Source organism: Meriones unguiculatus, chromosome 16 (genome assembly GCF_030254825.1).
Source record: "Meriones unguiculatus strain TT.TT164.6M chromosome 16, Bangor_MerUng_6.1, whole genome shotgun sequence".
Classification (NCBI taxonomy): Eukaryota; Metazoa; Chordata; class Mammalia; order Rodentia; family Muridae; genus Meriones; species Meriones unguiculatus.
The window spans coordinates 55920955-55946252 of record NC_083363.1 but is presented as its reverse complement, the minus strand read 5'-3'; the positions used below and the strand labels follow the sequence as shown (position 1 = coordinate 55946252).

The window sequence follows — 25298 nt, the reverse complement described above, 5'->3', positions numbered from 1 at the left end:
CAGTCAGAAGAGTTACACATTGATAGCAAATGTCCTTGTTCTAAAGTGTTGACTGCTTGTGCTGCCACAGTGGGCCAGCTGTAGCCTGCTCTGTAGCAGTTTGACTCTGGACTGAAGTTGCTATAGCAGGAGAAAACCAGGTAAACCACGAGTTTTTGCTAGGATTGACATATTTCTTCTGCGCACAGTTTCACTGGCCAAAGCAAGTCAGAGGGCTCTGCCTGGACAGACCTTCCTCAGGAGGAAGCTGTGCATGGGTCAGCAGCAATGCAGTCTACACACGTGTGCCTTTACTTCTCTAGTTAGTCTGCTGAATGCTTGCCAGTCTAAAGTTCTTAATTCCTTTTCAGAATCTCCAGCAAAGTGAAGCTGTTTTCCTAGTTTCAGATCTGATGAATACAAAAAGGGGAAAACAACAACAAAAACCAAAACCACCACAGCCACCACCACCACCACCACCACCACCACCAAAAACCACCTTTGAAAAGGCAGCATGAGGCAGCATGCAGAAAAGATTAAATATAAAATGTGAAAATAGAACTTTATCAAAACAGTAAAAGCCCAATGCATTTTTTAAATTTAAAAACCATGATTATGCTCTGTACTGTTGGAACATTGGGGTGCTGACTCCTGGCTAGATGAGTAGCTAGCGTGAAGTGAGGAACTGTGAATGGTGGTGAGCAGAATGTCACAGCTTAAATTTCAGAGTTGGTTGCAAGTCAAAGTTGAGCATCTCTCGAGTAGCCGTGTAAGCCACTTAGAAAGTGTGACTCCATTTGGAGCAATTTGTTTTCGTGCTACCTTTCAGGAGGAGGGTGGTTCTGGACACGTGCTGAACTTTGTTGTGGGCTGTAGTGGTGATCTCACTGGCATCATCAATCTCCCTTCCCGACCACGTCCTGTAGTAGTTCAGCTAGTGAAATGATAAATGTATGGAAATGGGGTTCTTGCAGTAAATATTTTACCTTATTTCCTAGGGAAAAGCCATGAAAATAGAAACTAATCAAAACATTCATTGCAGAGAGTAATAATAAAAATTGAATAAATATTGTTACCAAGAATGTGTTGTTTGGTAGACATAGTGTAGCTATTTCACAAACAGTATGTATTGAATCCTGACAAAAGCTAATGAAATATGCATTATTTTCTTCATTTTGTTAGTAGGAAACTGTAACATGAGCTAGTTGCAATGAGAAACCCTCAAGTTGTTGGTCAGGGAAGTCCAGCAGACATCCAGAACAATATAGGCTATTACTGTTGCCCTAGGTTGCCTCCCTGAATATTGCTAAAGGTGTGTACACGGGATTTGGAGCTGGAACTGCTCTGGAAACCTCCTCCCTGGGGTGTGGCTCTTACAGTATCTGAAGCTGACAAGGGAGACGAACACTCAGTAGTTTTCCCCAGCCATAAAGCCAAGGAACCACAGTAATGACTGATAATAATGACCAACATAGCCCCATTGGTGCACAAGTGGCACTTTTATCTCGAGGGTTAGCAACAGTTGCTCAGCAGGAAGGAAATCATCCCTGGTACTGTAAACCTAGTCGGCTACCCACAGCTGGAGAACTGATAGACTTGAGAGGAGAACTTACAGCTGCCACTTTCCTGATCAATATAATTTCCTAACTGTGCTCAAAACACTCATCATTATAATCACAGATAAATGTAGGTCTCTCCCTTTATCAAAGAAGCTTCCTTTTGCAGCAGGCAATTATTACAGAAAGCCACACTATTGAAATGCAGAGAGCAAGTGAGCTGAGATGCTCAGCCCCAAATGATATGACTAGCTAAGGCAAAAGGAACGTTCTGGAAGAGGGGGAGGGATGATTGTAAGAGTCAGAGGAAGACTGCAATGAGATTGTAGTTTATAACTGTGAAAGGGAAGCCGCTCCCATGGAATCTCAACAGCACGGGCTGCCTAAACAAGATCTGAACAATTCCAACAACGGTCGACGTCCAGTGAAGGTGGGAGAAATACCCTAGGGCCTGCCTCATAGATGAAGAATACAAGCAATTAGTACCTGCTGGGGCTCTACTCTACGTGAAGTATTAACATCTGCAGATAGACTGAGAGTTCTTGCCAGCAATGAACTTGCCGATTGATTATCCAACACCAAGTAGTCAGCCCTGGAAACAAGCATGAGGGCAACACCGACAGGCTAGCAGCTTGCATTTATTTATTATTCATTTATATGTATATGTGTATGTGTCAACAATGGTTAAAGAAGAGGGCCTCTGTAAATTTGAGAGGGAGGAGAGGGGAGATACATAGGGCTAGGAGCAAGGAGAGGAAGGAAGGAAATGATGTAATTATATTTTAATTAAGATGAAAACCTCATGTACTTTGTCTCTATTACTGTACTTTTTTAACTGTTCCACTCTGCCAGTTTTTACTCACAGTCTGTGGTAGCAAAAAGCAGAAAACTTAATCTTGCCTTGTTCTTTCAGAGGATGAGTATGTTTTAGGATGGCTGTAGGTAATCTCTTTAGGGAGAACTTGAACAAATGTAACGGAGAAAAGGCAATATGCAGGATTATTTTGGGAATTTGAAATAATCAAGTTAATAATATTTTATAATAGCTAGTAAAGTTTCAGGTAGTCATTTTGCATTTTTAGTGAGAATTTTTCCTTTTAACTTTTAGTTGAAGTAGTTAGATAAATGAAAGCCTAGGGTGTGAAAGACAAATGGGTGAACATACATACTCATGTGTACAGCTGTTTTGCCTGCATGTATGTTTTATATCACATGTATATGTAGTGACTGAGGAGGCCAGAAGAGAGCCTTGGATCCCCTGGAACTGGAATGTTGTGAACCATAATGTGGGTGCTGGGAACCAAACCTGGGTCTTCCGCAGGAGCAGCAAGTGCTCTTAATTGCTAAGCCATCTCTCCAGCTCCTGAGTGAAAATTCACTGAGGAAAGTAGGATATTTATTCATAACAGGAAATGACACAAATTTTTATATTAAATATATTAGGTTACTTTGAAAGGTGAATTAAATTAATCTTTTCTCATACATTAGAGAGCTAACTCAGTTTCTTGTAGATGCTGGGTAAGTGCTGTGGCACAGAACTACATCTTCGGATTGTGTTCCTAGTTTCCTAAGCTCCAACATACGAAAGATTAGGTAACTTTCTTCTTTTTGGGAATATAGGTTTCAGAGAAAGACAATCTTATTACATCCCTTAATCACTTAATCTAGTTATTTTTTAAAGTTCTTGAGTTCACTTTTAATTGTGTCTGGATTTTGTTCCTAAGGCAGCTGTCTGTTTGGACAAGTAAAGACTCCGGTGACTAAAGCCTGATTCTTGAGGCCTATGAACACTGCTGCACCCTTCCCTGACATTTTATTTGTAAGCAGTTAAGAACTGAGGCTTCACTGATGTACTATTAGTAGAAGCCACTGTATTACACTAGGTGAAGTATTAGTGGCTCATCTGCGGTGATGTATTCAGAAGCTAGCATCTTGTTAGGACAAGAGCCTTCCTGCATGCTCAGTGATACTGACACCAGTTTGTTGTTGCCGGAACAAGCCACTGTAAAAGAGCAGGTTGGTGTACTTGCTCTTCACTTTAGTTTGGCAAATTATTTTGGTGTAAAACAGTACATCTAAGCAATTGTTACTGTTAATGGTAGGGGACGTCAACTTGCATATTAAAATTTCAAACAAACATTTACTGAGATATAGGATTTAAACTGGCTGTTCACTCATGATCAAGGTTTATAGCATCAGGCACCAGTTTCCTCCTGTGCAGTAGGCCTTAAGTCCAGGCAGAAAGCTGTTGTTACCTCTTTAACAATTATGCCATAGTTGCAGCATAGACATATCTTGTCAGTCTGCTCTTTATTGTAGCTCCTGAAATCTACAGTAAATGGATAGAACTGGAACAAATTATACAAAGTGAGGTCACCCGGATGGCATGTTTTTAGATTTGTGAGTTTAACTTTGCTTATTTGTAGAAACCAGGCAAGTAGAAAGGACTATTGTAGGGGGCAGGAGGAAGGAAATCTAAGGAAGTGGGTTACCAGGACACAGGTGATGGGAAGAGGAAAGGGAAATGATCAGGATGGGAATAGAGAGGCAAAGACAGAGAAGCAGGGGGGTTGGTAAAAGGAGAGTGAACTAACACTAAGGATGTTTGATATATTTTTTAGATAGCTGAATAAAATTCCATTGAACTCTCACATTTCCATTTTCCATTCATCAGTTGACGGACACATGGCGGTTTCTGTTTCTGGCGGTTATGGGCAGAGCAGTGACGAACATGGATGGGCATGTGTCTCTGGCAGACACAGAGTTCCCGGGGTGTGCTCAGGAGAGGCTATGTTATATGGCAGTTCCAGCTCTAACTGTGGAGAAACCTTCACAGTTTGTACTCCTGCCAGTAGTAAGGTTCCCCACATCCTCATCAGCATTTGTTATCTTTGCTTCCTTTTTTTTGGTTTTATCTTTTTAATTAAATTTTTATCTTTTTACATTATTTTTTTACATTAATTACAGTTTATTCACTTTGTATCCCACTGTAGCCCCTTCCCTCATTCCCTTCCAATCACACTCTCCCTTCATCTCCTCCCATGCCCCTCTCTAAGTCCACTGATAGGGGAGGTCCTCCTCTTCCCTCTGACCCTAGCTTATCAGGTCTCATCAGGACTGGCTACATTTTCCTCCTCTGTGGCTTGGTAAGGCTGCTCCCCACTCAGGGAGGGTGGTCAAAGAGCCAGCCACTGAGTTCATGTCAGAGACAGTCCCTGTTCCCCTTGCTAGGGAACCCACTTGGATACTAAGCTGCCATCTGAGCAGGGTTTCTAGGTTATATTTTGTTTCCTTAACCTTAGCACTTGAGAGACCGGCAGAGAACAATTGAGGGAGGCCAGCCTGGGTCACACAAGAAGACACTAGCAAACACACTAGACTCAGTTTAAAGACTGCTGTTTGTTGCTTTAGTCATGAATGCTGGCTGCTCGTGCCTTACTGTTTGAAGTGTGTGCTACCACTGTTTGTGCTTTGGGAGAATAATAATGAGGATTCATATGTCGTAGATGTTTTTCTCAGTATCCACTTGTGTTCCACTGTTATCTTCATTTCTGCACCAATTTTTTCCTAAAATGGGAGACATTTTCTCTCTTTAAAGTAAAATTGTATATTGGTATTTTTGTCTGCATGTATGTCTGTGCACCACATGTGTGCAGTGCCTGTGAAAACCAGAAGAGGAAATCAGGTCCCCTGGAACTAGAGTTACAGAAGATTGTGAGCTGCCTTATGGGTGCTAGGAAATGAACCCAGGTCCTGTGGAAGAGAAGTCAGTGCTTTTAACTGCTGCCGTCTCTCCAGCTCCAGCCTCTTGTTTTTGTTTTTTTTTTATAGAAGTTTAGAATTTTTACCTAGTTAGAGCCGTCAGTCTTTTTATGAGGATATAATCAGTACAATATAATAAAATATTAGCTGTTCCTTGAAAAAGTAGTATTTTAAGTGTCAAATATTGCATGTGACTAAAAACCTGAGAAATATGCTAAGCCATTCTTAACTTTAATAGATACTTTAATAAATTAGCATAACTCTTGATTTGGTTAATGCTCATATTTAGTCTTTAGTAACTTTGGGAATTTTTTTTTTTAAAGTTGGGATCTCACTCCGCACTGGGGTTGGCCATGAACTCCTGTCATGGTTCTCAGCCTCCTCAGTTCTGAGATGATAGGCTTTAACCTAAGCTTTTATTATGGTTCTCTCCCTCCGGTTGTTGTGCTTTCCTTCTTGTCTATTTTTATTTTTGAGACCATTTCATGTAGCCGAAGCTGATCTTAAGCTCACTGTGTCAACAAGAGTGACCTTAAGGTTCTGGTTTTCTTGTCTTCCTTGCCTGTGTGCTAGCACATAAGCACACCTCCATGCCTTGGTTTCTGTCTTGCTAGGGACTGAGCTCAGTCACGCTAAGTAAGCAGTCCACCAACTTATGTCTTCAGATATTGGCAGAAAAAAAACTTGAGTGTATTGAAGTTAAAATTTTTTTTTGCCACACTTTGCCTTCATTAGCGAGAGTAACTATTTAGCAATCATTTGAAATAACGAGATAATCAGTACATTAATATAAACTTTTTATAAAAGTGTTTTTATAAAATCCTTCTCTACAGTAGGAAAATGCTTTGTTGAAACTGAAGGATGTAATTGTTAAAGCTTCATAAAATGTGTTTCATTTTAGATAAGTGATGAAGAGAAGACTCTTCGAGAACAGGATATCATTGCATCATCGCCAAGCTTGAGTGGGGTTAAGTGGGAATCAGAATCAGTTTATAAGGTATGTAAACATCTACCAAAATGCCACCCTTAGTAACTCACACATTTGTATAGCTCCTTGTCACCACAGCCACTTCCTTGTGTGAACAGATCTGGTTGTCACACTCAGGAAGCACTCAGTGCTGGCCCACCCTTCACACTGACATCCTCCTTGCTCTGATGGGGCTCTGGGCCATCCCAGGCCATTCTATTGAAGGGAAACCTGAGTGTCGCTTGGGCTCCTGCATACGATGTAGGGCTGTCTCCCTTGTCTCTATTTTGGCTCTAATACTCTTTAATTGGTGCTTTTCCAGGAACTCCCATGGGCCCTTATACACGCTTTGGCTTATGGCTTTGTGTGGCCTCATTGTATTTGGGCCCTGACACTGTAAGCCTACTTGCTTTCCTATGGGAATCCTTCCTGAGCTTTAGTGTGTGGGGACTGATTGGTGTTTAACACACCTTTCCCACTGCAGGACCATCACAGCAGCTGTTGCTTCTGCTTGGGCATTTTTGTTTGCACCATGGCCACACAGTAAACGAGAGGAATTTATTCCACTCAACTAAATCATAAGCCAGTGGCAGGCTAGACTAGATTCTAGAGTTGGACCAGGGCTTGCTTCCAAATGTAGCCCTCTTCTCTTGCCTGCATTGCACCAGCCTTTCTTCCCTGTGCCTGTGCTGTGCCTGGTAAGCCGCCTATCGGAGGGTGTAGCACACGGCTCGCTGTGAAGCTGCTTGATGCTCTTTAAAGAAATGATGTCTTTAAATAAGTTATGGACTCTTTAGGGGCATGAACTATGTTGTAGTCATGGAAAGCAGTGCATTGTCAAAAGCTTTCTAGTTAAAAGACATCTGATCGCAGGCTGGAAACATGCCTCAATGGTGATGAGCTCATCTTGTCTACTACAAGACTCAAGTTTGGTTCCCAGAAATCACATTGGGTAGCTCACAATTGCCTTTAAGTTCAGCTGCAGGGTCTCCAACACCTGTCTAGACTGTGGACTGCGCACTAACACGTGCTTAGACCCACGCACAAACACACACATATAAACATAATTTAAAAATTAAATAAATTAAAAAACATTTAAACGACACATGATCTGTCCACAGTGAGAGGTGTTGTCAGACACACCGAATTGCAGTTGTGTAGATTCTGTTGTTGCCTAAGACTTGCATGAGCGGACAGTTTGGGAAAGTTTTCATCTAAGTTTTTGCTTCATTTTAGAAATAATGAAAAAATGTTTTCTAGAATGTGATGATTTTCACAGTCAACTAAGATCATATTACATTCATGGTGGGATAATTCACAGGACTTAATCTTTGTTTCATTTTAAAGTAAATACTTAAATGCAGCAGATTTACCAGCAAAGTGAATGGTCACTATTTCCACTCCTTAGTGTTGATGCTCTTTCAGTGGAGGGACAGGAACTTAGAGGAACGGATTTGGAATTAACTTTGATTATGAGTGGTCATTAGTACTGGATACTTTTTAAAAAATAAAAATTAGGTCAACACTATTTGACACACAACTGTGAATCTGTCATGAGGTGAATGTAGCATGTATAGCGATTTTTGAAGTAGGAGTTTGAAATTTTGGGGTTTAAAACTCAGAAATTTATAGGTTACAACTAAAAAGAAAACATTCTGTTTTGGCTCTTCATTATTGTTACTGTCTTCTCAAACATGTACTCTAAAACTTTTATTTTTATGCTGCTAAATCTTCCTAATGCTAGTTGTTTGGTTGTAAGGAATACATTTTCCTGTCTTTGTTTTGGAGCTGCTGGGACTAATGGGTTTCTTTCTCAGTGTTTGAAGACTTAGGGTCTCCTAACAGTAGGCACTGACCTGTTTCCTGTCTCACTTTGAACCCAGGTCCCCTTTGCTGATGCTCTGGACCTGTTCAGGGGAAGGAAGGTCTACCTGGAAGATGGCTTTGCGTATGTGCCACTTAAGGACATTGTGGCCATCATCCTGAACGAGTTTAGAGCCACACTGTCTAAGGCTTTGGCAGTAAGTGTTCTTATTTCTTTATTTGGCATCATTATAACCCCTGATGATTTTGTTTTGTGCTCTTTTACGGAGTAAGCTAATTTAATTTTTACAGTGACATTTAGACCATCCGTGGTGTTATGCTGTTAATTGTGGCATCCCTAGGTTTTTACGTGTTAGCTTCCACACCTGGTTTTGTTATTGCTTTCTCTAATAGCACTGTTGGTTAACTGACTAATTATGGCAGTGGCCTCTGTGGGTTATTCATCAAACCATTTCTGCTTGGAGATATATTTTCTATGTAGCCCTTAAAAGCATCGTGGCCTTTGGTGGAAATAACCTCTGGGTTACTATTGTGAATTCCTATGTTTTTATCAGCAGAGGGCATCGTAGAAGTAAGTTTTGGCTTTTTTCTTTTGCAGTGTTGGGAGTTGAAACCTAGGGCCTTGTGCTTGCTAGGGAATCATCTATGATCAAGCTGTGCCCTTAGCCCTAGGAGGAAGTGTTTATATTTAAGTACTAAAAATGGTGATAGGCCATTACTGAGTAAATAGCCCAGTGTTATATGACATTTGAGGGAGTCTTGTGTGATAAATGACAGTATATTCAGTTTGTTGAGATCTTATTCCTGAGTGATGACACTTGGCTTTTAATCTAGGACAGTTTTCTATTTTTTTATTTATATATTTTTTATACTTAATGTGGAAGAGTACTTCAGAGTCAAAGGATAATCATGAAACTATAATGACAATTATATAAGCATGTGGTACACTTTCCTTTGGAGTTAAAATTATAGTGTTTTCTGTTATAAATTATTAATGACTCTCCAGGGTCATTTAAACATCACCATTCATTTATGTTAGCATTTGGGAAGGCTAAAATATTGATTATTTCACTAGGTGAAGCAGTTTATGGAAACACCTTATCAATACTTAACTTTTTTTTCCCCATGAAAATATAAAAGTGTGGGTGTGTGATGTTAATAATGGAACCTAGGGCCTTGTGTGTGTATGCGTTAAGATACGGTCTACTACTGAGATAAACTCTCAGCCCTGATTAGATATTTAGCTATTAATATTCTTTATTCATCCCTAGTTCCATGATACATTAAAAACCTTTGTTATAGTTGATGCTCTTAAATTGTTTCTCCATTTTTGTCACAGAATGTATTTATGGCTAAGGATGGTGACATCACCACTATGGACCAGTTTGTCTATTGGCATTCTCTTTGTTCTGTGGTTCTTGTTTTTCAGTTCATTTCTCTTGACATTTTGGGCAGTGCTTCTTTGTGTGAAAGGTACATTCTTTTCAGGACAGTACATAGCAGTCAATGCTGTCCACTAAATCCTAGTAGTGGCTCCTACTCTCCATACTCTCCATAGTTACCCAAATCATCACCAAGTGTTTCTAGAAGCTTCTGGGATGTTGGCGCCAGCTGTGGGCTGCTGTGTGGCCCCTCCCTCACCTCTGTTTCTAATGGCAGATAGCATCCTGATGCTTCCCTGCTGCAGAGGCTGTAGTGCACACTGCTTTCTACACCAGCTCTCCAGTTCCTGCTCAAAGAAACAAATCTGTGGTATCCTAAGCAGTAATGGCTGTGTTAGTCCATAAACTCAGGAAGTCCAGGAGTTATATGAGTTACGATACAGTAGATGATTAGAAGTTAGGGGATTGATGGAAGAAAGTAATTTCCTTGTCTCACCCAAAAATCTGAGAAACTGAAGTGTTCCCTCTGCATAATGATTTATTAATAACTCTTATTTATCCATGTGTTGTTTTATATACTACAGATCTTGTACTTAGAAAAAATTTATCCTACTATAAATCTTATATTCTAGTAGCAGATAGATAATTACTAAAGATACACAGAGAGAGAGAGAGAGACAGAGACAGAGACACAGAGACAGAGACAGAGAAGAAAGAAGAGAGAAAAGCGTATTGTAGGCAGAAAGTCATTAGCACTGAGGCCTCAGGGAGGGAGTACTGGTGTTTTCTCAGTTGAAAGGTCAGTGCTGTAGAAGCATGGTGAGCTAGAAGAGAGCGAGTAAGGTGAGACGGCAAGGGCTGGATGTGGACGTCTGAGTGAACCAGGACAATGAATTTGTGTTTTTGTCTTACTGTAGGGTAAGTACTGGTCCTCTTGGTTAAGGGGTGACGTGGCCTGATAATGTCCATTTTCAGGTTACTGTGATAGGTTACTGTGGCTGCTGCTTGACAGCTGCTTTGGAGGGTATGGGCCAAGAGCAAGCAGGAGGACTGGTTTGGAAAATTTCTCGTTAATTCAGATGAATTCATTACTTTAAGTGTATTGAACTGACCTTATTTTTCTGTGATGAAGTCTGCTTGGTCATAATGTATAATTTTCTCAATGTGTTGCTGAATTCTGCTTGCAAGTATTTCCTTACAAACCTTTCCATTTGCCTTAGTCACTTTTTATTGCTGTGAAGAGACACCATGACCAAAGCAACTCTTACAAAAGAAAATGTTTAATCAGTGGCTTGTTAACAGCTTCAGAAGCTTAGTCTGTGTCCTCATGGTGGGGAAGCATGTCAACAGGCATAGCAGGCCTAGTGCTGGAGAAGGATTTGAGAGCCACATCCTTATCTGCAGTCAGAAGAATCAAGAGTGGGTGTGGCGTGGGCCTTCGAAACCTCACCCCCAGTGACACACTTCCTCCAACAAGGCCACACCTCCTAATCCTTCTAATTCTATCAAACAGTACCACTCCCTGGAATTCAATATCTGAGTGTAAGGAAGCTATTCTTATTCAAACTACCATACTATCTGTATTTATCAAAGACAAGAACCTCTAGTTTGTCTTCCTTCCTTCCTTCCTTCCTTCCTTCCTTCCTTCCTTCCTTCCTTCCTTCCTTCCTATAGTGTCTTTACCTGGTTTTGGTATCAGGATGATATTGGCTTCATAGAATGAATTCGGTAGTGTTCCTTCACTTTCTATTTAATGGAACAAGCTAAAAAGAATTGGCATGAGGTCTTCAGCAGGTGCACAAAACATCACAAAGCAATACAAAGACTGTGCCATAACCACCACTTGTGGCACATCACCACCACATCACCACCCAGCCAGTTGCCTGATAAGGGAATTCAAAATGTTGAGAAAGAATTTAGAGTATTAGTATTCAAAAGAATTAGTCATCACATAGAAGAGTCAAACAGATATATAAGTTAAGGAAATCTATCCATGATTTTGATAAGATAGTCTCTAAAATGAATTAATAAATTGTAGGTGAAAGTTCAAAATATGGAGGGAAAATTTAGCAAGGAAATGGAAACTTTGAAGGAGATAGTCAGATAAAAACTTCAAGAAACTCTTTTAACAGATAAGACCATGTAGGAGAATGAATTTCAAGGATGGAGGACAGACTCAGGACAATAATCAGACAGAGATATATAAGGAAAAAATTAAGGCACATGAAAGATATTTCCAAGAAGTCTGGGAACCTTCACAATGCCTGTTGTAGAAGACAATTAATATTTACTAATAATTATCTTTTAGTAAAGCTGCTGTTAATCCTATACAGCTGCATAACCAAATCACCACACAGAGACTGGGTTTATTTAGTTAACCTAGAATACAATGCTGGGCAATATTTACTCCCTTCTAAACCTCCAAGCCCTCATAGTTTCTTAACATTTAGATCTCCCACATTATACTTGCTTTTTGTGATATATTATGTCCAGTCCATCTCCGTGTCATTCCAAGATCTGTCCTCCAGCTTTGCTCTCCTAGCTCTCCTCTCCCCTTTCTTCTCCCACCCATTTCCTGCCTTCTGGCTCCTCCCCTCTTTCCTGTCCTCTGGCTCTTCCCTTTGCACTACATTGTGGCTAGTTGTTTTATTTTGGCCTGTTTATACACAGTTGAGACAGGATACTTAGTAATTATCACAATGCAATATCTGGATTGAAACCAGAAAGTGTGTGTGTGTGTGGGGTGGGGGGAAGAAATCAGCATTTGAATGAACAAGGGTAAGGTGTATACATTTCAAAAGAACCATTATACCAATAATGCCGAATGTACTGAGGGTGTGGAGAAGGAGTAGAGCTAAAACTGAATGGAATGTACAGATTGTTTGGAGAAAATGTCAGAGATGTACAGAAAGGTTTTCAAACACAAGATGTTTGTAGACCTCCAAGTAGACATGACCAGAGAAGAAACTCTCTATGACGTATTATAGTCAAGGTGTTAAAAATACCAAGCAGAGAAGTTATCTGAAAAGTAGGAGAAAAACACCAACTTATATAGAAAGGCAGAAATATCAGCATTGCCCCAGGCTTTTCATCTGCAAGCATAAAAGCCAGAATGAATGAGATATTTCGGACTCTGAAAGTAAACAACCATGAACACAAAATGTTATGAACTGCAAAGCTATCTTTCAAAGTTTGTAGAGAAATAAAGGAATTTCAAGAAAAACAAAAATAAAAGCAGTTCATGACAACCATGCCAGCACTGTAAAACATTCTTAGTGGAATACATTATAGGGAGAAAGGTAGCATAACTACAGACAAACAAACTCGATTTCTGGGAAATAAACAACCACATCAAACACAGCAACTCAGCAAACCCTCAATACTAATATGGAGCTGAAAAGAAGCAAGAAGAATGCAGTGACATAGAGCATCCCCTGTTTTAATTAGAGTTTCTATCGCTGTGATAAAACACCATGACTAAAAGCATGGGGAGGAAAGGGCTTATTTGCTTACATTTCTACTCTGTCATTGAAGGGAGGCAGGGCAGGAACCCCAGTCTTGAACCTGGAGGAGCTAAAGCAGAGGCCACAGAGGAGTACTGACTACTGGCTTGCTCCTCATAACTTCCTCAGCCTGTCTTTTTAAAAAAATAGATCTCACGACTTTCACTTAAGGGATGGCACCACCACCCACAATGAACTGGGTCCTCTCAGGTCAATCATCAGTCAAGAAACTGCAGATGTACAGGTCAATCTGGTGGAACATTTTTGCAATTGAGGATCCCTCCTCCAAAATGGCCAGCTTGTATTAAATTGATATAGAACTAGCCTGCATAATTCTGTTTCTTTAAAGTGTTTCCTTTTCAAAGTTCAAATTTTCTCTAAAATATCCAGAGTTTCCAGAGTCTTTCTAAAATACACATACTCTTTAAAATAGCCAAAGTCTCATACAATTCCAACCTTTCTATAAAATTTCAGTCTCTTAACTGTGGGATCCTGTTAAAAAAAACTTACACGTTTTTTTACTTCAAAAGGGAAGAACCAATTAGTCATACCGAAATCAAAGCAAAACCAAAGTTGAACAGTGCAAAGCTCAGAGCCAGACTCCATGACCTTTTTGTCTCCAAAGGTCTTGGCAGCGGAGCTTCTCCAGCTTTGCTACCCACAGCACAACTCTGAGCACTCAATGGCTTTTCCAGCCCAACGTTCCAAACTCCTTCCACAATCCTCCCCAGCCCAACATGGTAAGGTCTGTCACATCAATACCCAGTTCCGTGTACCATTTTCTGTTTTAGGGTCTCTGTTACTATGTTAAAACACCATGATCATAGCAACTTGTAAAGAAAAGGGTTTATTTTGCTTATACTTCTGTATAATAGTCCATCATTGAAGGTCTGTAGGGCAGGAACTCCAGGAAGGAACCTGTACACAGGAACTGAATCAGAAACCACGGGGGAATGTTCCTTACCGGCTTACTGTCATGGCTTGCTAAGCTGGCCTTCTCAGAGCCCTCTGGTCACCTGCCCAGGGGTGGCACCACTGTGGGTGAACTGGGCTTTCCTACATCAGTCATCAGTTTGATGCATTACAGGCTTGTCCACAGGCTGATCTAGTCAGACATGTTCTTAATTGAGACACTGTCTTCTAATACAAATCTACTTTGTGTCAAGTGGACATAAAACTAGCTAGCACAATAAAACAAAATTAGAGAAAACAACAACTATTTTCTATAATAACTTTAAATGTAAATGGCATCAACCCATCACTAAAACCAGGGGACTGGTTGAAAAACAAGAACCAACTACGTTATTGTCTTCAAGAAAAGCATCTAACCATTAAAACTACCCAAAATACTTAATAGCAAAGGATAGAAAACAAACCCCTAAACAAACAGAAAATATGAATAAGATGGCATATCTATTCTTATAGAAAATAAACTTCAACCGAAAACTGATTAGAAGAGATAAAAGGGACAATGCATATTAATAAAAGAAACAGTCACAAACATTTGTACATCAGTTATTGGAGCCCCTTATTTCATAAAACAAATATGAAAAGATAGAAAAAGGCCATATAGGTCCTGACACAATACTAATGGGAACTTGAATACTCCACTCTCAAGTTTGGATAGGTCTTCCAAATTAAAAACAAAATCCATTGGTAAAATGTATTATGGATGAACTGGACTTAACAGAGTCCAGTATATACAGAGAGTATTCTTCCCAACAGATGAGGAATCTATATATTTTCTCAGCAGTACATGGAACCTTCTCTAAAACTGATCTCATCATGGGCACAAGTCAAGTCTCAAAAAATACAGAAAACTGAGATAATTCCATGTCTACCAGACCATGATGCAGTACAACTAGAAATTAACATTAAGAGAAACAGCAGGAACCACGAAATACTTGGAGACTAAGCAACGTACCTTTGAGTGAATAGTGGGTTATCTAAGAAATTAGAGAGGAAGGGACTGGGGAGATTTCTCAGTGGTTAAGAGCACTGTCTGTTCTTCCAGGGGTCCTGAGTTTGATTCCCGGCAACCACATGGTAGCTAACAACCGTCTACACTGGGGTCTGATGCCCTCTTTTGGCATGCAGGTATACATACAGTTAGAGCACTCATTCACATAAATAAATAAGTAAACCTTAAAAGAAATTAGAAACGAAATTTAAAAGTTCCAGAGACAAATGATAACAAAAACACATCCTATTAGAACCTCTGGATGCAACCAAGGCTGTCCTAAGAGGAAAGTCTATAGTGTTAAGTTCTCATGTTAAAAAAACAAAAAAACAACCTGAGGAATACCAAATAAATAACCAAATGATGCACCTCAAGGCTCTCCACAAACAACAAGCAGAAGATCCTAAATACTAAATACAGTAGATGTCAAGAAATAATAAAGATTAGAAAAGTAACTAAAGAAATTTAGATTAAAAAAAAGAAACACCCAAAATCAGCCAAAGAAAGAGTTGGTTCTTTAAAAAAGTCGATAAGGTAGACAAACTGTTAGCTAATATGACAAAAAAAGAAAGAAGGAGGAGATGCAGATTAGTCATATTAGAGGTCAAAAGAGTCCATTACTACTGACTTGAATGAATTTCAGAACATCATTAGAAATTACTATGAAAATTGATATTCTGAAAAGCTAGATAGCCCAGAATGGAAGAGTTTTTTTTAAGTATATCATCTACCAAAATTAAGCTCTGAAGATATAAATAACTTAAGTAGACTCATGATATGCAATGAAGTTTAAACAGTTACCGAAGACAAGATGGATTCACTGCTGAATTTTATCAGACATTGAAGGAAAACCTCATACCAAATGTTTTGATTATTGTCTTTCAACTAAAGTATATTCACCACTGTACAGTGGTAGCCATTATAAGACGAGAATTTAGAAACAGGTGTGAGAACAATACAAGCAGGTGTTATTTCTTTCACCATTTCAGTAGCTCATCTTGCATATACTCTCTTTGGAATTCTTACTGGAAACTGCTGGTGTCACTGCAGGAGGGACTGTTTGTGGGAGAAAGTGACTTTCTATTGGGTGTGTTAAGCTTATGCAATTAATAGTGCATTGTGATACATTTGGTTTGGAATCTGTAAATACACATGCAATGTATGTACATGGTCTTTATATTCTGTAGATATAGTTTAGTCAGCTTTTTATTGACCATTGAACAATAAATAAAAAAATTAGTGACATATGTCTAGGTTCCTGATTCATTAAGCTCATTCATTGGAAAAAAAAAACACAAAACAAAACAGTAAAACTGTGAAAGTGCTTTGAAAAGTTTAAGTGTGATGTGCATTAGCTATTCATTTAAAGGGGTAGAGTTTTGTAAAAATGATGTTACGGGATTCTGCGTTTTTTTCTTTTGATTTCATTCTACAGTGATTTCCACAGTGTGTATTTTGTCATGGAAATTGATAGGGAGAGCTTTGATGATTCACTCGTTTCTGGCTTTTTGGGGGGTCTGGTTGGCAGAAAATGTTATTAGCATGTGTACTGTAATTTTGAGCAGGAGAGGATTTTAGAGTTGTCTCATATCATCTTGATATGGCCTTTGCCCTTTTCTTCAGATACTAGAATACAACTTTAAGTTAACAGTACTGTCTCAGTTCAGTCTGCTATAGCAAGTTATCATATAGAGTGTGGTAGAAACTACACACGTGATTTCTGTGTGTTCTGGAGGCTGAGAGGCCCAGCGGCCTTCAGATCTGGTGCCTGCTGGGTGCCTGCTTCTGGATTGGCATGTGAATCTTCTTGCTGTTGCATTCTCAAATGGTGTGCACAGAGAGAGAAAAATACACACTCTTGTATCTTTTTATGTAGGCAATAAGCCAATATATGACCTAGTTATTTTCCAAATGCCAACAGACTATTGTTTGCCTGATTTATTTTGTATGCTAGAGCTTAGCACAACACCTTTTGTGTTTTGTGTTTAAATGTTTTCCTTTGATCAGAGTTGCTGAGGTCATGGTGTCTCTTTACAGCAATGAAACCCTGACTAAGACAGCTCCCAAACTCATGGAGTCAGTAATGGATACAGGTCTTTTACCACATTTTTCATTAGTGTCTTGAATTCAGTTCTTTTTAGAAGTCTGTTGCCTTTCCTAGGTCCACACAAACCTCTTCTCTATGCTGTTTTCTGGAGTCACCCTCAAGCAGTGTTTCCATGAACATTTTCAATACTTCGTAGCTGTAGGGTAAGGATTATGCTGGAGTCAACTCTTTCTAATGCCCAGTACCATGCCTTGTAAAGATAAGCTCCCTAGAGGTGATGAGTTATGAGAACTGTATGTTGGATGCGGCTTTTTTTCCTTTCTTTTTCTTTTTCTTTGTGTGTGTGTGCGTTAAAATGAAAGTGGGATGAATGTGCTTGAGTTGTCTACAAAATGTGAACAAAGCATCTGATAATCTGTGCCAAGTATGATATATATATATATATATATATATATAAACATTTCTGAACTTCCAATGACTTTAAAAATCCTACTTTTGTGTTTTTCTTTCTCCCTCATTTGTAGTAAAAGTCAGAGAGTCCCACACTTGTTTGTAAGTACTCCTGTTTCTAAGATAATTTTTCATATTATGAATTGTTATTACCCATTTGAAATCTTCAATACAAACTGCCTAGAAGTAATGAATAGTTTCCCACACTGCCTTCTTTCTTTTAACTGGGTAGACTCAGGAGTATATGAAATGCTAGCTTTATTCCTGTTGCCTTCTTGTGATGAGAAAATGTCAGCAGATCTAGTTGCTAGGAAACAGCTGATTACTGAAATAGTGTTCTGAGGGAGGTACTTGTAAATTCAGTTCTTCGACAGTTCTGCTCTCATAGAACAAAAGTTTATTCAGTCACTCTGAAGAAAGATCTATCACCTGTTGGGTTTTCAATTTAAAATTTTTTGCACAGGGGTCTAGTAATAGGAGAAGTGTTACAGGACTGATTAAGTGCTGAGGGTGTACTTGTTAACAGTGGCTGGACATTGAAAAGTAATGATTATGTACCTGTCTGATTTTGAGCTTCAGTTTTCTGATTCATTGTTAATGAGAAAAAGAACTAGAGAGGAGGAGATAAACCCTAGCGCACATGGCATATAAGAATTAACATCAAAGGGAAACATTGTATTAATTCAACCCACTTTATCTTATAGAAGTAGGATTGGCCAGGTAGTAGATTAAGTCACCCACATTTGCTTCTTCGCTTTGCTTGCTTAATCTGTGCCAGAGGAGGAATGTTGAAAAGGAGTGTTTGGTTTTATTTTATAACTGATTGCTGTTTATTTTGTCACAGTTATAATTTTTTGTTTTTGAAGCTAGGGTTTGGTGCATACCAAACACTGTGTTACTGACGTTTTCCCCAGCCCCTAGCAGAAAGAGGTTTATGTGGTATCAAGTCAGTAACTTCTTACAAGTACACACTGTGCCAGGCAAAGCCAGTGCTGGGGAGACATGTATAACTGAGCTTTCAGGACACAGCAGTAGGGAGAGATGTGAACAGCTGCATGTTGTAGTCAGTGAAAAGAGAAGGCTCTGTGGGGTAAAGAGACAACAAACAGTGATGAACTTGGTCTGGGAATTAAATGAGCAGAGGGCTGCAAAGATGTCAGCTTTGCCTTGAGTTTGGCCAGGCTCTTTCTGAGATGCAGGTGGTGCCTTGACCTTATCTCTTTGGGAGGGCAGGGAGTGGAGAGTAAAACTGCTGCTGTTTCCCCTTTGTAGAGCCTCTGGCTGGTTGAGCCTGGCCAGTAGTCTTCCAGCTCGCTCCATTCATCAGTTTCTAATCCTGTGTGTTCACCTTACTGCTTGTCTATTTAATTGTATATATACATGTAGGATTTTTTTTTTTAGGGACTATCGCATCTATCTTTTGATTTATACACATTAAAAACTTGTGTCTTAGAAATAAAATCCCTTGGAAGCTTTGTTCCCCTTATTTAAATAACCCTGGGAGGTTAGCCTGTGTTTTGAAAGTTAGACTGGCGCAGAAAATGTTTCCTCTAATGTGCCCGAGTACTTTGTAAATTCAAACTAAAACTCGAAAACCAAAAGAAAGTTATGACTAGTTGCTACTGTAGCCATTCAGGAGAGGCAGAACCAGCTTGACTTCCTTTAAACTCATAGGGTCAGAGATTTCTGTCTAAATGTTATTTTTAATTTATTTATGTTAATGATTAAAACTTTGCATGAATGGGAGTTTTGATTCTGTGCACCACATGTGTGCCTAGTGGCCCAGGGGTCCAGAAGAAAGTGTTGGATCTCTTGGGACTAGAGTTACAGGTGGTTGTGAGCTGCTATGTGGGTTCAAGTAACTGAGTCCAGGTTCTCTACAAAGGCAGAAAGTGTTCTTAACCATGGAGCCATGTCTTCAGCCTCGTGTCTATATTTTAAAATGGGAACTTGTTGTATTACATATAATTTTAGATGAATATAAAATAATAGGACTTCTTGAGGCTTTGTCAAATATCCTTGTTTTTGTTGATCCTCCTCCCTTCACCTTCTGTCTTGATATCCTTCCATCCACAGTTGGAGCCCCCTCCCCAGTTTTTGGTTCCCCTCTCATATTGCTTGTTTTTCATCTCAGTATATTTGTATGCATATTGTTGTGTGATACACTTTTCCTGTGGAGATGCAACACACAATTCTACCTGCTCACCCCAGGAAAGGAGTCCATGACAGATGGAAGTACGGATATCACCAAAGTCCAACTTGCTTAACCAATTGAGTTTTATTATGGTTGCTTATAAGAATGTGGGTGAAGGGTTACTTACAGGAGCATAAATGACTAAAAGACAGCTGCATCACCAAAGCCCACCCTAGCATGAGTGACAGTTCATCAATGCTGGGCACCTAGAGCACACTGTGAAGTCTGCATGCAGCTCAGCAGATTGGAGAGCATCCTGTCCGCTTAATTTAGTTGATCTAAACCTCTCTCCGGCAGCTCTACTGGTTTCTGGGTCCTGCATGCAGCTGGTCTGCTTTCAGTCTTACTTGTAGCTTGGCGTGTAGTCAGAGTGACTCTCAGTGATCTTTATTGCTTACTCTGGGAAGGAAGGGCCTAGTGAGTCTGGTCAGTTTCAGGAACTTCCTTAAGCTATTTTGAGTTTTTTTTTTTTTTTTTTTTTTTTTTTGTGTGTGTGTGTGTGTGTGTGTGTGTATGTGTGTGTGTTAAGGAGCTCCTTTTCTAGGAGATGGTATCAGGAAACTGCTCTCTCTCTGGAAGGAGGAAAGGGAAAGGGAGGAATGATGCAATTATATTTTAATCAAGAATGTAAAAGATTATGAAAAATAGAAACTTATTGTTTAGGTAAAGAAGTATGGTTTAAGAAGTTATGATTGTCCTTTGTGATATTGTGATATAATTTCCATGAACAGATGTATTTGTTGAGTTGCAGAACAGTTAGTCAGCTGAGGTATCAATGGGGTGATGATTTGGAAAGTAGATAATTGAACCTCTAAGATCACTTGTTCATTCATTGGAAGCAGAATAGTGTGCAAGATGGGGAACCAGAATATTGTCCTTTGTCCCTGTCCACCAGAAATTCCACAGTTTACACTGACTTTAGAGGCTAAAGTAAATGAGTTTGGGATTTCAGCAAGGTAGCTATAATCCCAATCAGTCAATACAAATTTGCATTTATAAACTCAACTTTCTTAGAATCATAAAGCTTCGTAAGTACATTTTCATTAAACTCTTCCTTCCTCCTCCTCCCTTTCTTCCTCTTTTCTTCTTTTTTATGTTATTTCTTTACATTTGTGCTAAGACATCTGTTTAGGCTTTAGCTAATGCTTCTAAGAGGGGCAGATGTGGGGTGGAAGAAAAATTTGCATATTTTTTCTTTAGTTTCATGTGATGTTAAATCAATCCTTTAATGTCAAGAACCTTGACTTCGCCAGTTTCTCTGAAGGATTTCTTTGCTGGGTAATGGCAATAGTGAAAGGCAAGTGTTTTTCATAATCTGAGCTCGAGGAAGGTTCACAGTACTGCAGTGGCTCAGTAAAGTCAGAGTGTATCTCTTAAATCCTTTTACACTTTCCCCGTGGCCATTGCCTCTCAGTCGAAGTGGTGATGGTCCTAGCTGCTTGGCTTCATTTCTCATGCTGGAGTTTGGCCGATCAGCTCTCTGCTCCTCTTCATCATGGTAGTAATGCTTTCTCAGTAGTAATGCCCTTTAACTATTCCTTTGCAAATCCTGTATATGTCCCTGTGGACAGGACCTGCAGAGGACAACCTGCAGGAGTTGGTTCTCCCCTTCTACCATGTGAGACTCAGGGATTGAATTAAGTTGTCAGGCTTGCCAGAAGCCTTTGTACCTGCTGAGCCTTCTCACTGGCCCTTGCTTTGTTTTGTTTTTTAAAAACAGCCTCATGTGTAGCCTAGCCTAGTCTTGAACTCAGATCTTTCTGCCTTAGCCTCCATTGCTGCTTTATAAAGATCTGCACCACCAAGTTTGGTGAACTATACTTTTTATTAGCATTATGCTAGAGAATTATGCATATATTTTATGTTTATGATTTTGCAGTTCTGGGGAGCAACCTAGAGTCTTGTACATATCGCCAAGTGTTCCCTACTTACTTCCTATTTTACTTTCTTTAATGTTTAAATGAGAAATTATGTTTTTTATGTTTAAAATTGTTATTATTACTGTTATTATCATATCTTAGGACAATGCTAAACTCAATTTTAATACCTTCTTTGTAGATTCATTGTTTTATGATATATAGATAAACCTTTACAGTTTGTGAATTAGCAGTTTTTTACTTCTTTCCTGTCTATATGCTTTTTATGTATTATTATTATTATTATTATTTTGCTAATTATGCTGGCCAGTATATCTGTTACATTTTTAAAAAGTAGTGAAATTTTGCTTTCTTGCCTTGTTCCTGATCTTTTTCTCCAGTTTTTAAAAAATGTTTTAAATTGAAATAGAATTATATCACATTCTACTCTCCTCTTCCTGCCTCCATCCACAGACCCCCATCCCTGAGGTTGACAGTCTCCCCTTTTTTGGTTATTACTGTATTATTTGTGTGTGTGTGTGTGTGTGTGTGTGTAATACAACCTGCTGATTCTATTTTTGTTGTCTGTTGCCATGGCCGTAGTTTATGCAGCAATATCTAGAAGAGACTGTTTCCCATCCTCCTTCCTGGTACCCTGGCTCTTGCAGTCTTACTGCTTCCTCCCTTTATGTTTGCTGAGCTATAGATGCAGGGCTGTGATGCTGACGTACTTGCTGAGCCCGCTCTCCCCATCATCTGTTGATCTCTGCACTGTGTCTATTTCCACAGGATGGCTTACAATCTTAACACCATTGTAAAACGTTTCAATCAGGTGCCCCCCAAAATACCTCAATATTAAAAATATTCATCAAGCCAGTTTTATAACACAATATTGGTTGAGATCTATTTTATGGAGAAAAGGGAAAAAGGTGACAACTTAAATAATTCCCTTCTTAAATGAGTAAATTGCATGTTTCTCACTGCAGTGTCACATAAAATGAAGAAGGAAAAAAAAAAAAAAACTCTCATCGTTTGCTGAGAGAAGCCCTGACCGGGGAGCGAGGTCAGGCGGATATTATAGTACAACAAAGCCCTAGGCCAACATCCTTCGTGACTAAGAAATGAAACGTTTAGAAAGAAAATTGACCTGGCAAATTTATTCCATGAATGCAAAATTGGTTTAATACTTTTAAATCAGTCTAACCAGACACATTAATAAACTGCAAATTTTGTTTAACCACATAGCTTTCTCAGTAAATAAACAATTAGCCCAGACAAAATTCAACATGCATACATAACCATTAACCCTGCCACCCAGGAAACTCAGAAACTAGAAATAGAGAGCAGTTTTCTTAATCCCGATGAAAGAAGATCTTTGAAAATGTATAACTAATACTATAATTAATACTGAATATACCACACTCCACACTCCTTCCACTAAGATCAGGCATAACGAAATCCACAAAATGTAGCTGTCACCCCACAGTCTCTGCACATGAGCATCCTTTTCCAGAGAAGTGTAGCTACTGTCTCTCATCAAAGGAGCCTCTCTTTACCACAAATAGGGAGAACCGAAAAGGACACCGAAGGGAACAGACAAGGAGCTGATGAGCTGGCCATGGGGCAGGTTGCAGTGATAGAATAGTCGGGGTAAGTGTAGACAGTAGCTGGAGACTGCCCCAACAAAAGGCCTGAGCTTTACACCATGTAAAAGTCTCACTGTCAGCATTTAAGCCACTGGCGGGCATGAGAAAGTCCCACAATTCCCCAATTCTTCTTTTGCTAAAGACACTTAAATAGTTCTGAGTTTGCTTTTCATGGCTTGTGTCCTCGCTGGGAGTTTTGGGGTAATAGAAGCTTGTTATCAGAAAATAGGTGTCTGGAGCATTTGGAGGTAGACCACATTGTTCACAACTGTGATACTGATCTGCTCAAAAACAGTAATTTGGAAGAAGTGAAAGAAAATAGCAGTGAAACTCAAACTATTTGAAAGTTTAGACAAAAAAAATTTGGCTTGTAAAGTAAATTTGATAGGCAATACAAGTTAAGAACATGGTGACTGGCAAAACCTCAGCAGACAAGAAAACAAAGGAGGGGAATAGTCTTACAAGAGTGTTTTGGTGAATAAAGAAAGTGTAAACTGTTAAGTGGAAATTTTGTTATGTCTTTTTTGTAGCATACTGTCTTAGGGTTTCTGTTGCTGTGAAGAAACACCTGACCAAAAGCAGCTTGGGCAGGAAAGGGTTTATAGATCCCAAATCACAGTCCATTGAGGAAGCCAAGGCAGGAACTCAAACCAGGTGGGAACCTGGATCCAGGAGCTAAAGCGGAGGCCATGGGGGTTGCTGCACACAGGCTTGCTCCCCCTAATCTATAATTGGAAATCAGCCCTAGCATTCAGAAAAGGCTCTGTGAGTAGAAAAGAGTGTGTTCAATGGTGTGCTGACCATGGCTTGAACAAAAGATGGGGCAGGAAGAGTTGAAGAAAACACCTCTAGGGGACATGATAAGCATGGAGCAGATGGAGGAAGTACGGACCAGGGAAATTGGAAAAGGAATGTTCTGGAACAATGGAGTGCTCTCAGGGTGTATTGCAAAAACTACAGTGATTACACTGAGCTACTTGTCAGGTATATCAGTTGGTCAGAGGAGATGGAGCAGAGGCCAATATGTTCTTGTGATTTGGGGGAAGGAACAGACTTTCAATTAGTAGATAAAGGAATGAAGTGATGGCCTTTATCTTAATGTCCTCAGCAGAGGAGATGGACTGCAGAGACTGCTTAGTTTTCAAGTGTGTATTTAGAATGTAAGTCATGAAGTCTAGAACCAGAGGCACAGCCCTATCTTGCGATTTCGTCAGATTGTTGTTTCTATCGGTTTGGATAACTGCACTGATGTTTCAGATTCTTTTGTTTTAATGAACTGACAGCTCTCTAGTGTGGAAAACTTGGGTGGATGTTGTGCTTTAGAATGTTAGAGTTCATTAAGCATTATATGTAAGCAGTAAGCAAATGCCAGTGAGCCTGATTGCTTGTGACATCTGCTTTTGGTGTTGATGTGACTGTTCTTTGTGAGAATCGTTATTGTTAATAGTTTGACTGGCACATCTTAGCCAGACTGTTGAAGAATAGATACTTCCATTCTGTCTTTTCTCCCTTCTATCCTTTCCTTTCTTACAGACTCTGACTTCATTATTGCTAAAGGAAAAGGTTGGCTCCTGATGGCTAGAGCCCCTGCCACTCACGATTTCATTTTTCTGTACTTTTGAAGTGCTGTCTTTTACATTTTCATTTTCTCTATTTAGGGAGCCGTCCCTTTGCAGGTGAAATGCTGATAGAATTTATCTGCTGAAAATGAAAGTCTGTGATCTTGGATTTCTGGCTTCAAAATAATCATCTAGAGTAGATATGAGATGTAAGAGCAGGATGAAAGATGCAGAGATGCCAGTCTTAATTTATCAGAGTTTCTTATCAGCAGGACTGGATCATGACTTGTACCAGTCTTCAAAATGTATCTAGCATTGTAATCTGAGCTGTGATATTTCATCAAACATACAGCTTAAACCTACAGAACTCTGGTTTTCCTGTTTAATTTATATAGTCAGTAGAAGATACTAAATTCAAAAATATTTCTTATGAAAGCTTTACATTTGGGCTGGGAGATGACTTTCTGTAAGGTCATTCTGTGCAAATAGGACCTGAGTTTAGATCCCCAGGACTATTTATAGATTTGGAGCGGTGGCGACTGGCAGATTCTTGGGGTTGACTGGCCAGGTAGCCTAGCTCTCTGTTCAGTGAGAAACCTTGTTACAAAAACAG

At 39.4% G+C, this 25298-nt stretch overlaps 1 protein-coding gene across 4 annotated transcripts in view; it reads left to right on the top strand.

The window, feature by feature from the left end:
- The window catches only part of Prim2 (DNA primase subunit 2), a 226208-nt gene that overhangs the window by 50617 nt on the left and 150293 nt on the right, over positions 1-25298 (top strand). For all 4 annotated transcript variants that reach the window (XM_060369819.1, XM_060369820.1, XM_060369818.1 and 1 more), the window contains 2 exons: positions 6199-6294; positions 8148-8285. In XM_060369819.1, coding sequence (XP_060225802.1) covers positions 6199-6294; positions 8148-8285 — 234 coding nt within the window. The remainder of the gene's footprint in view (positions 1-6198; positions 6295-8147; positions 8286-25298) is intronic.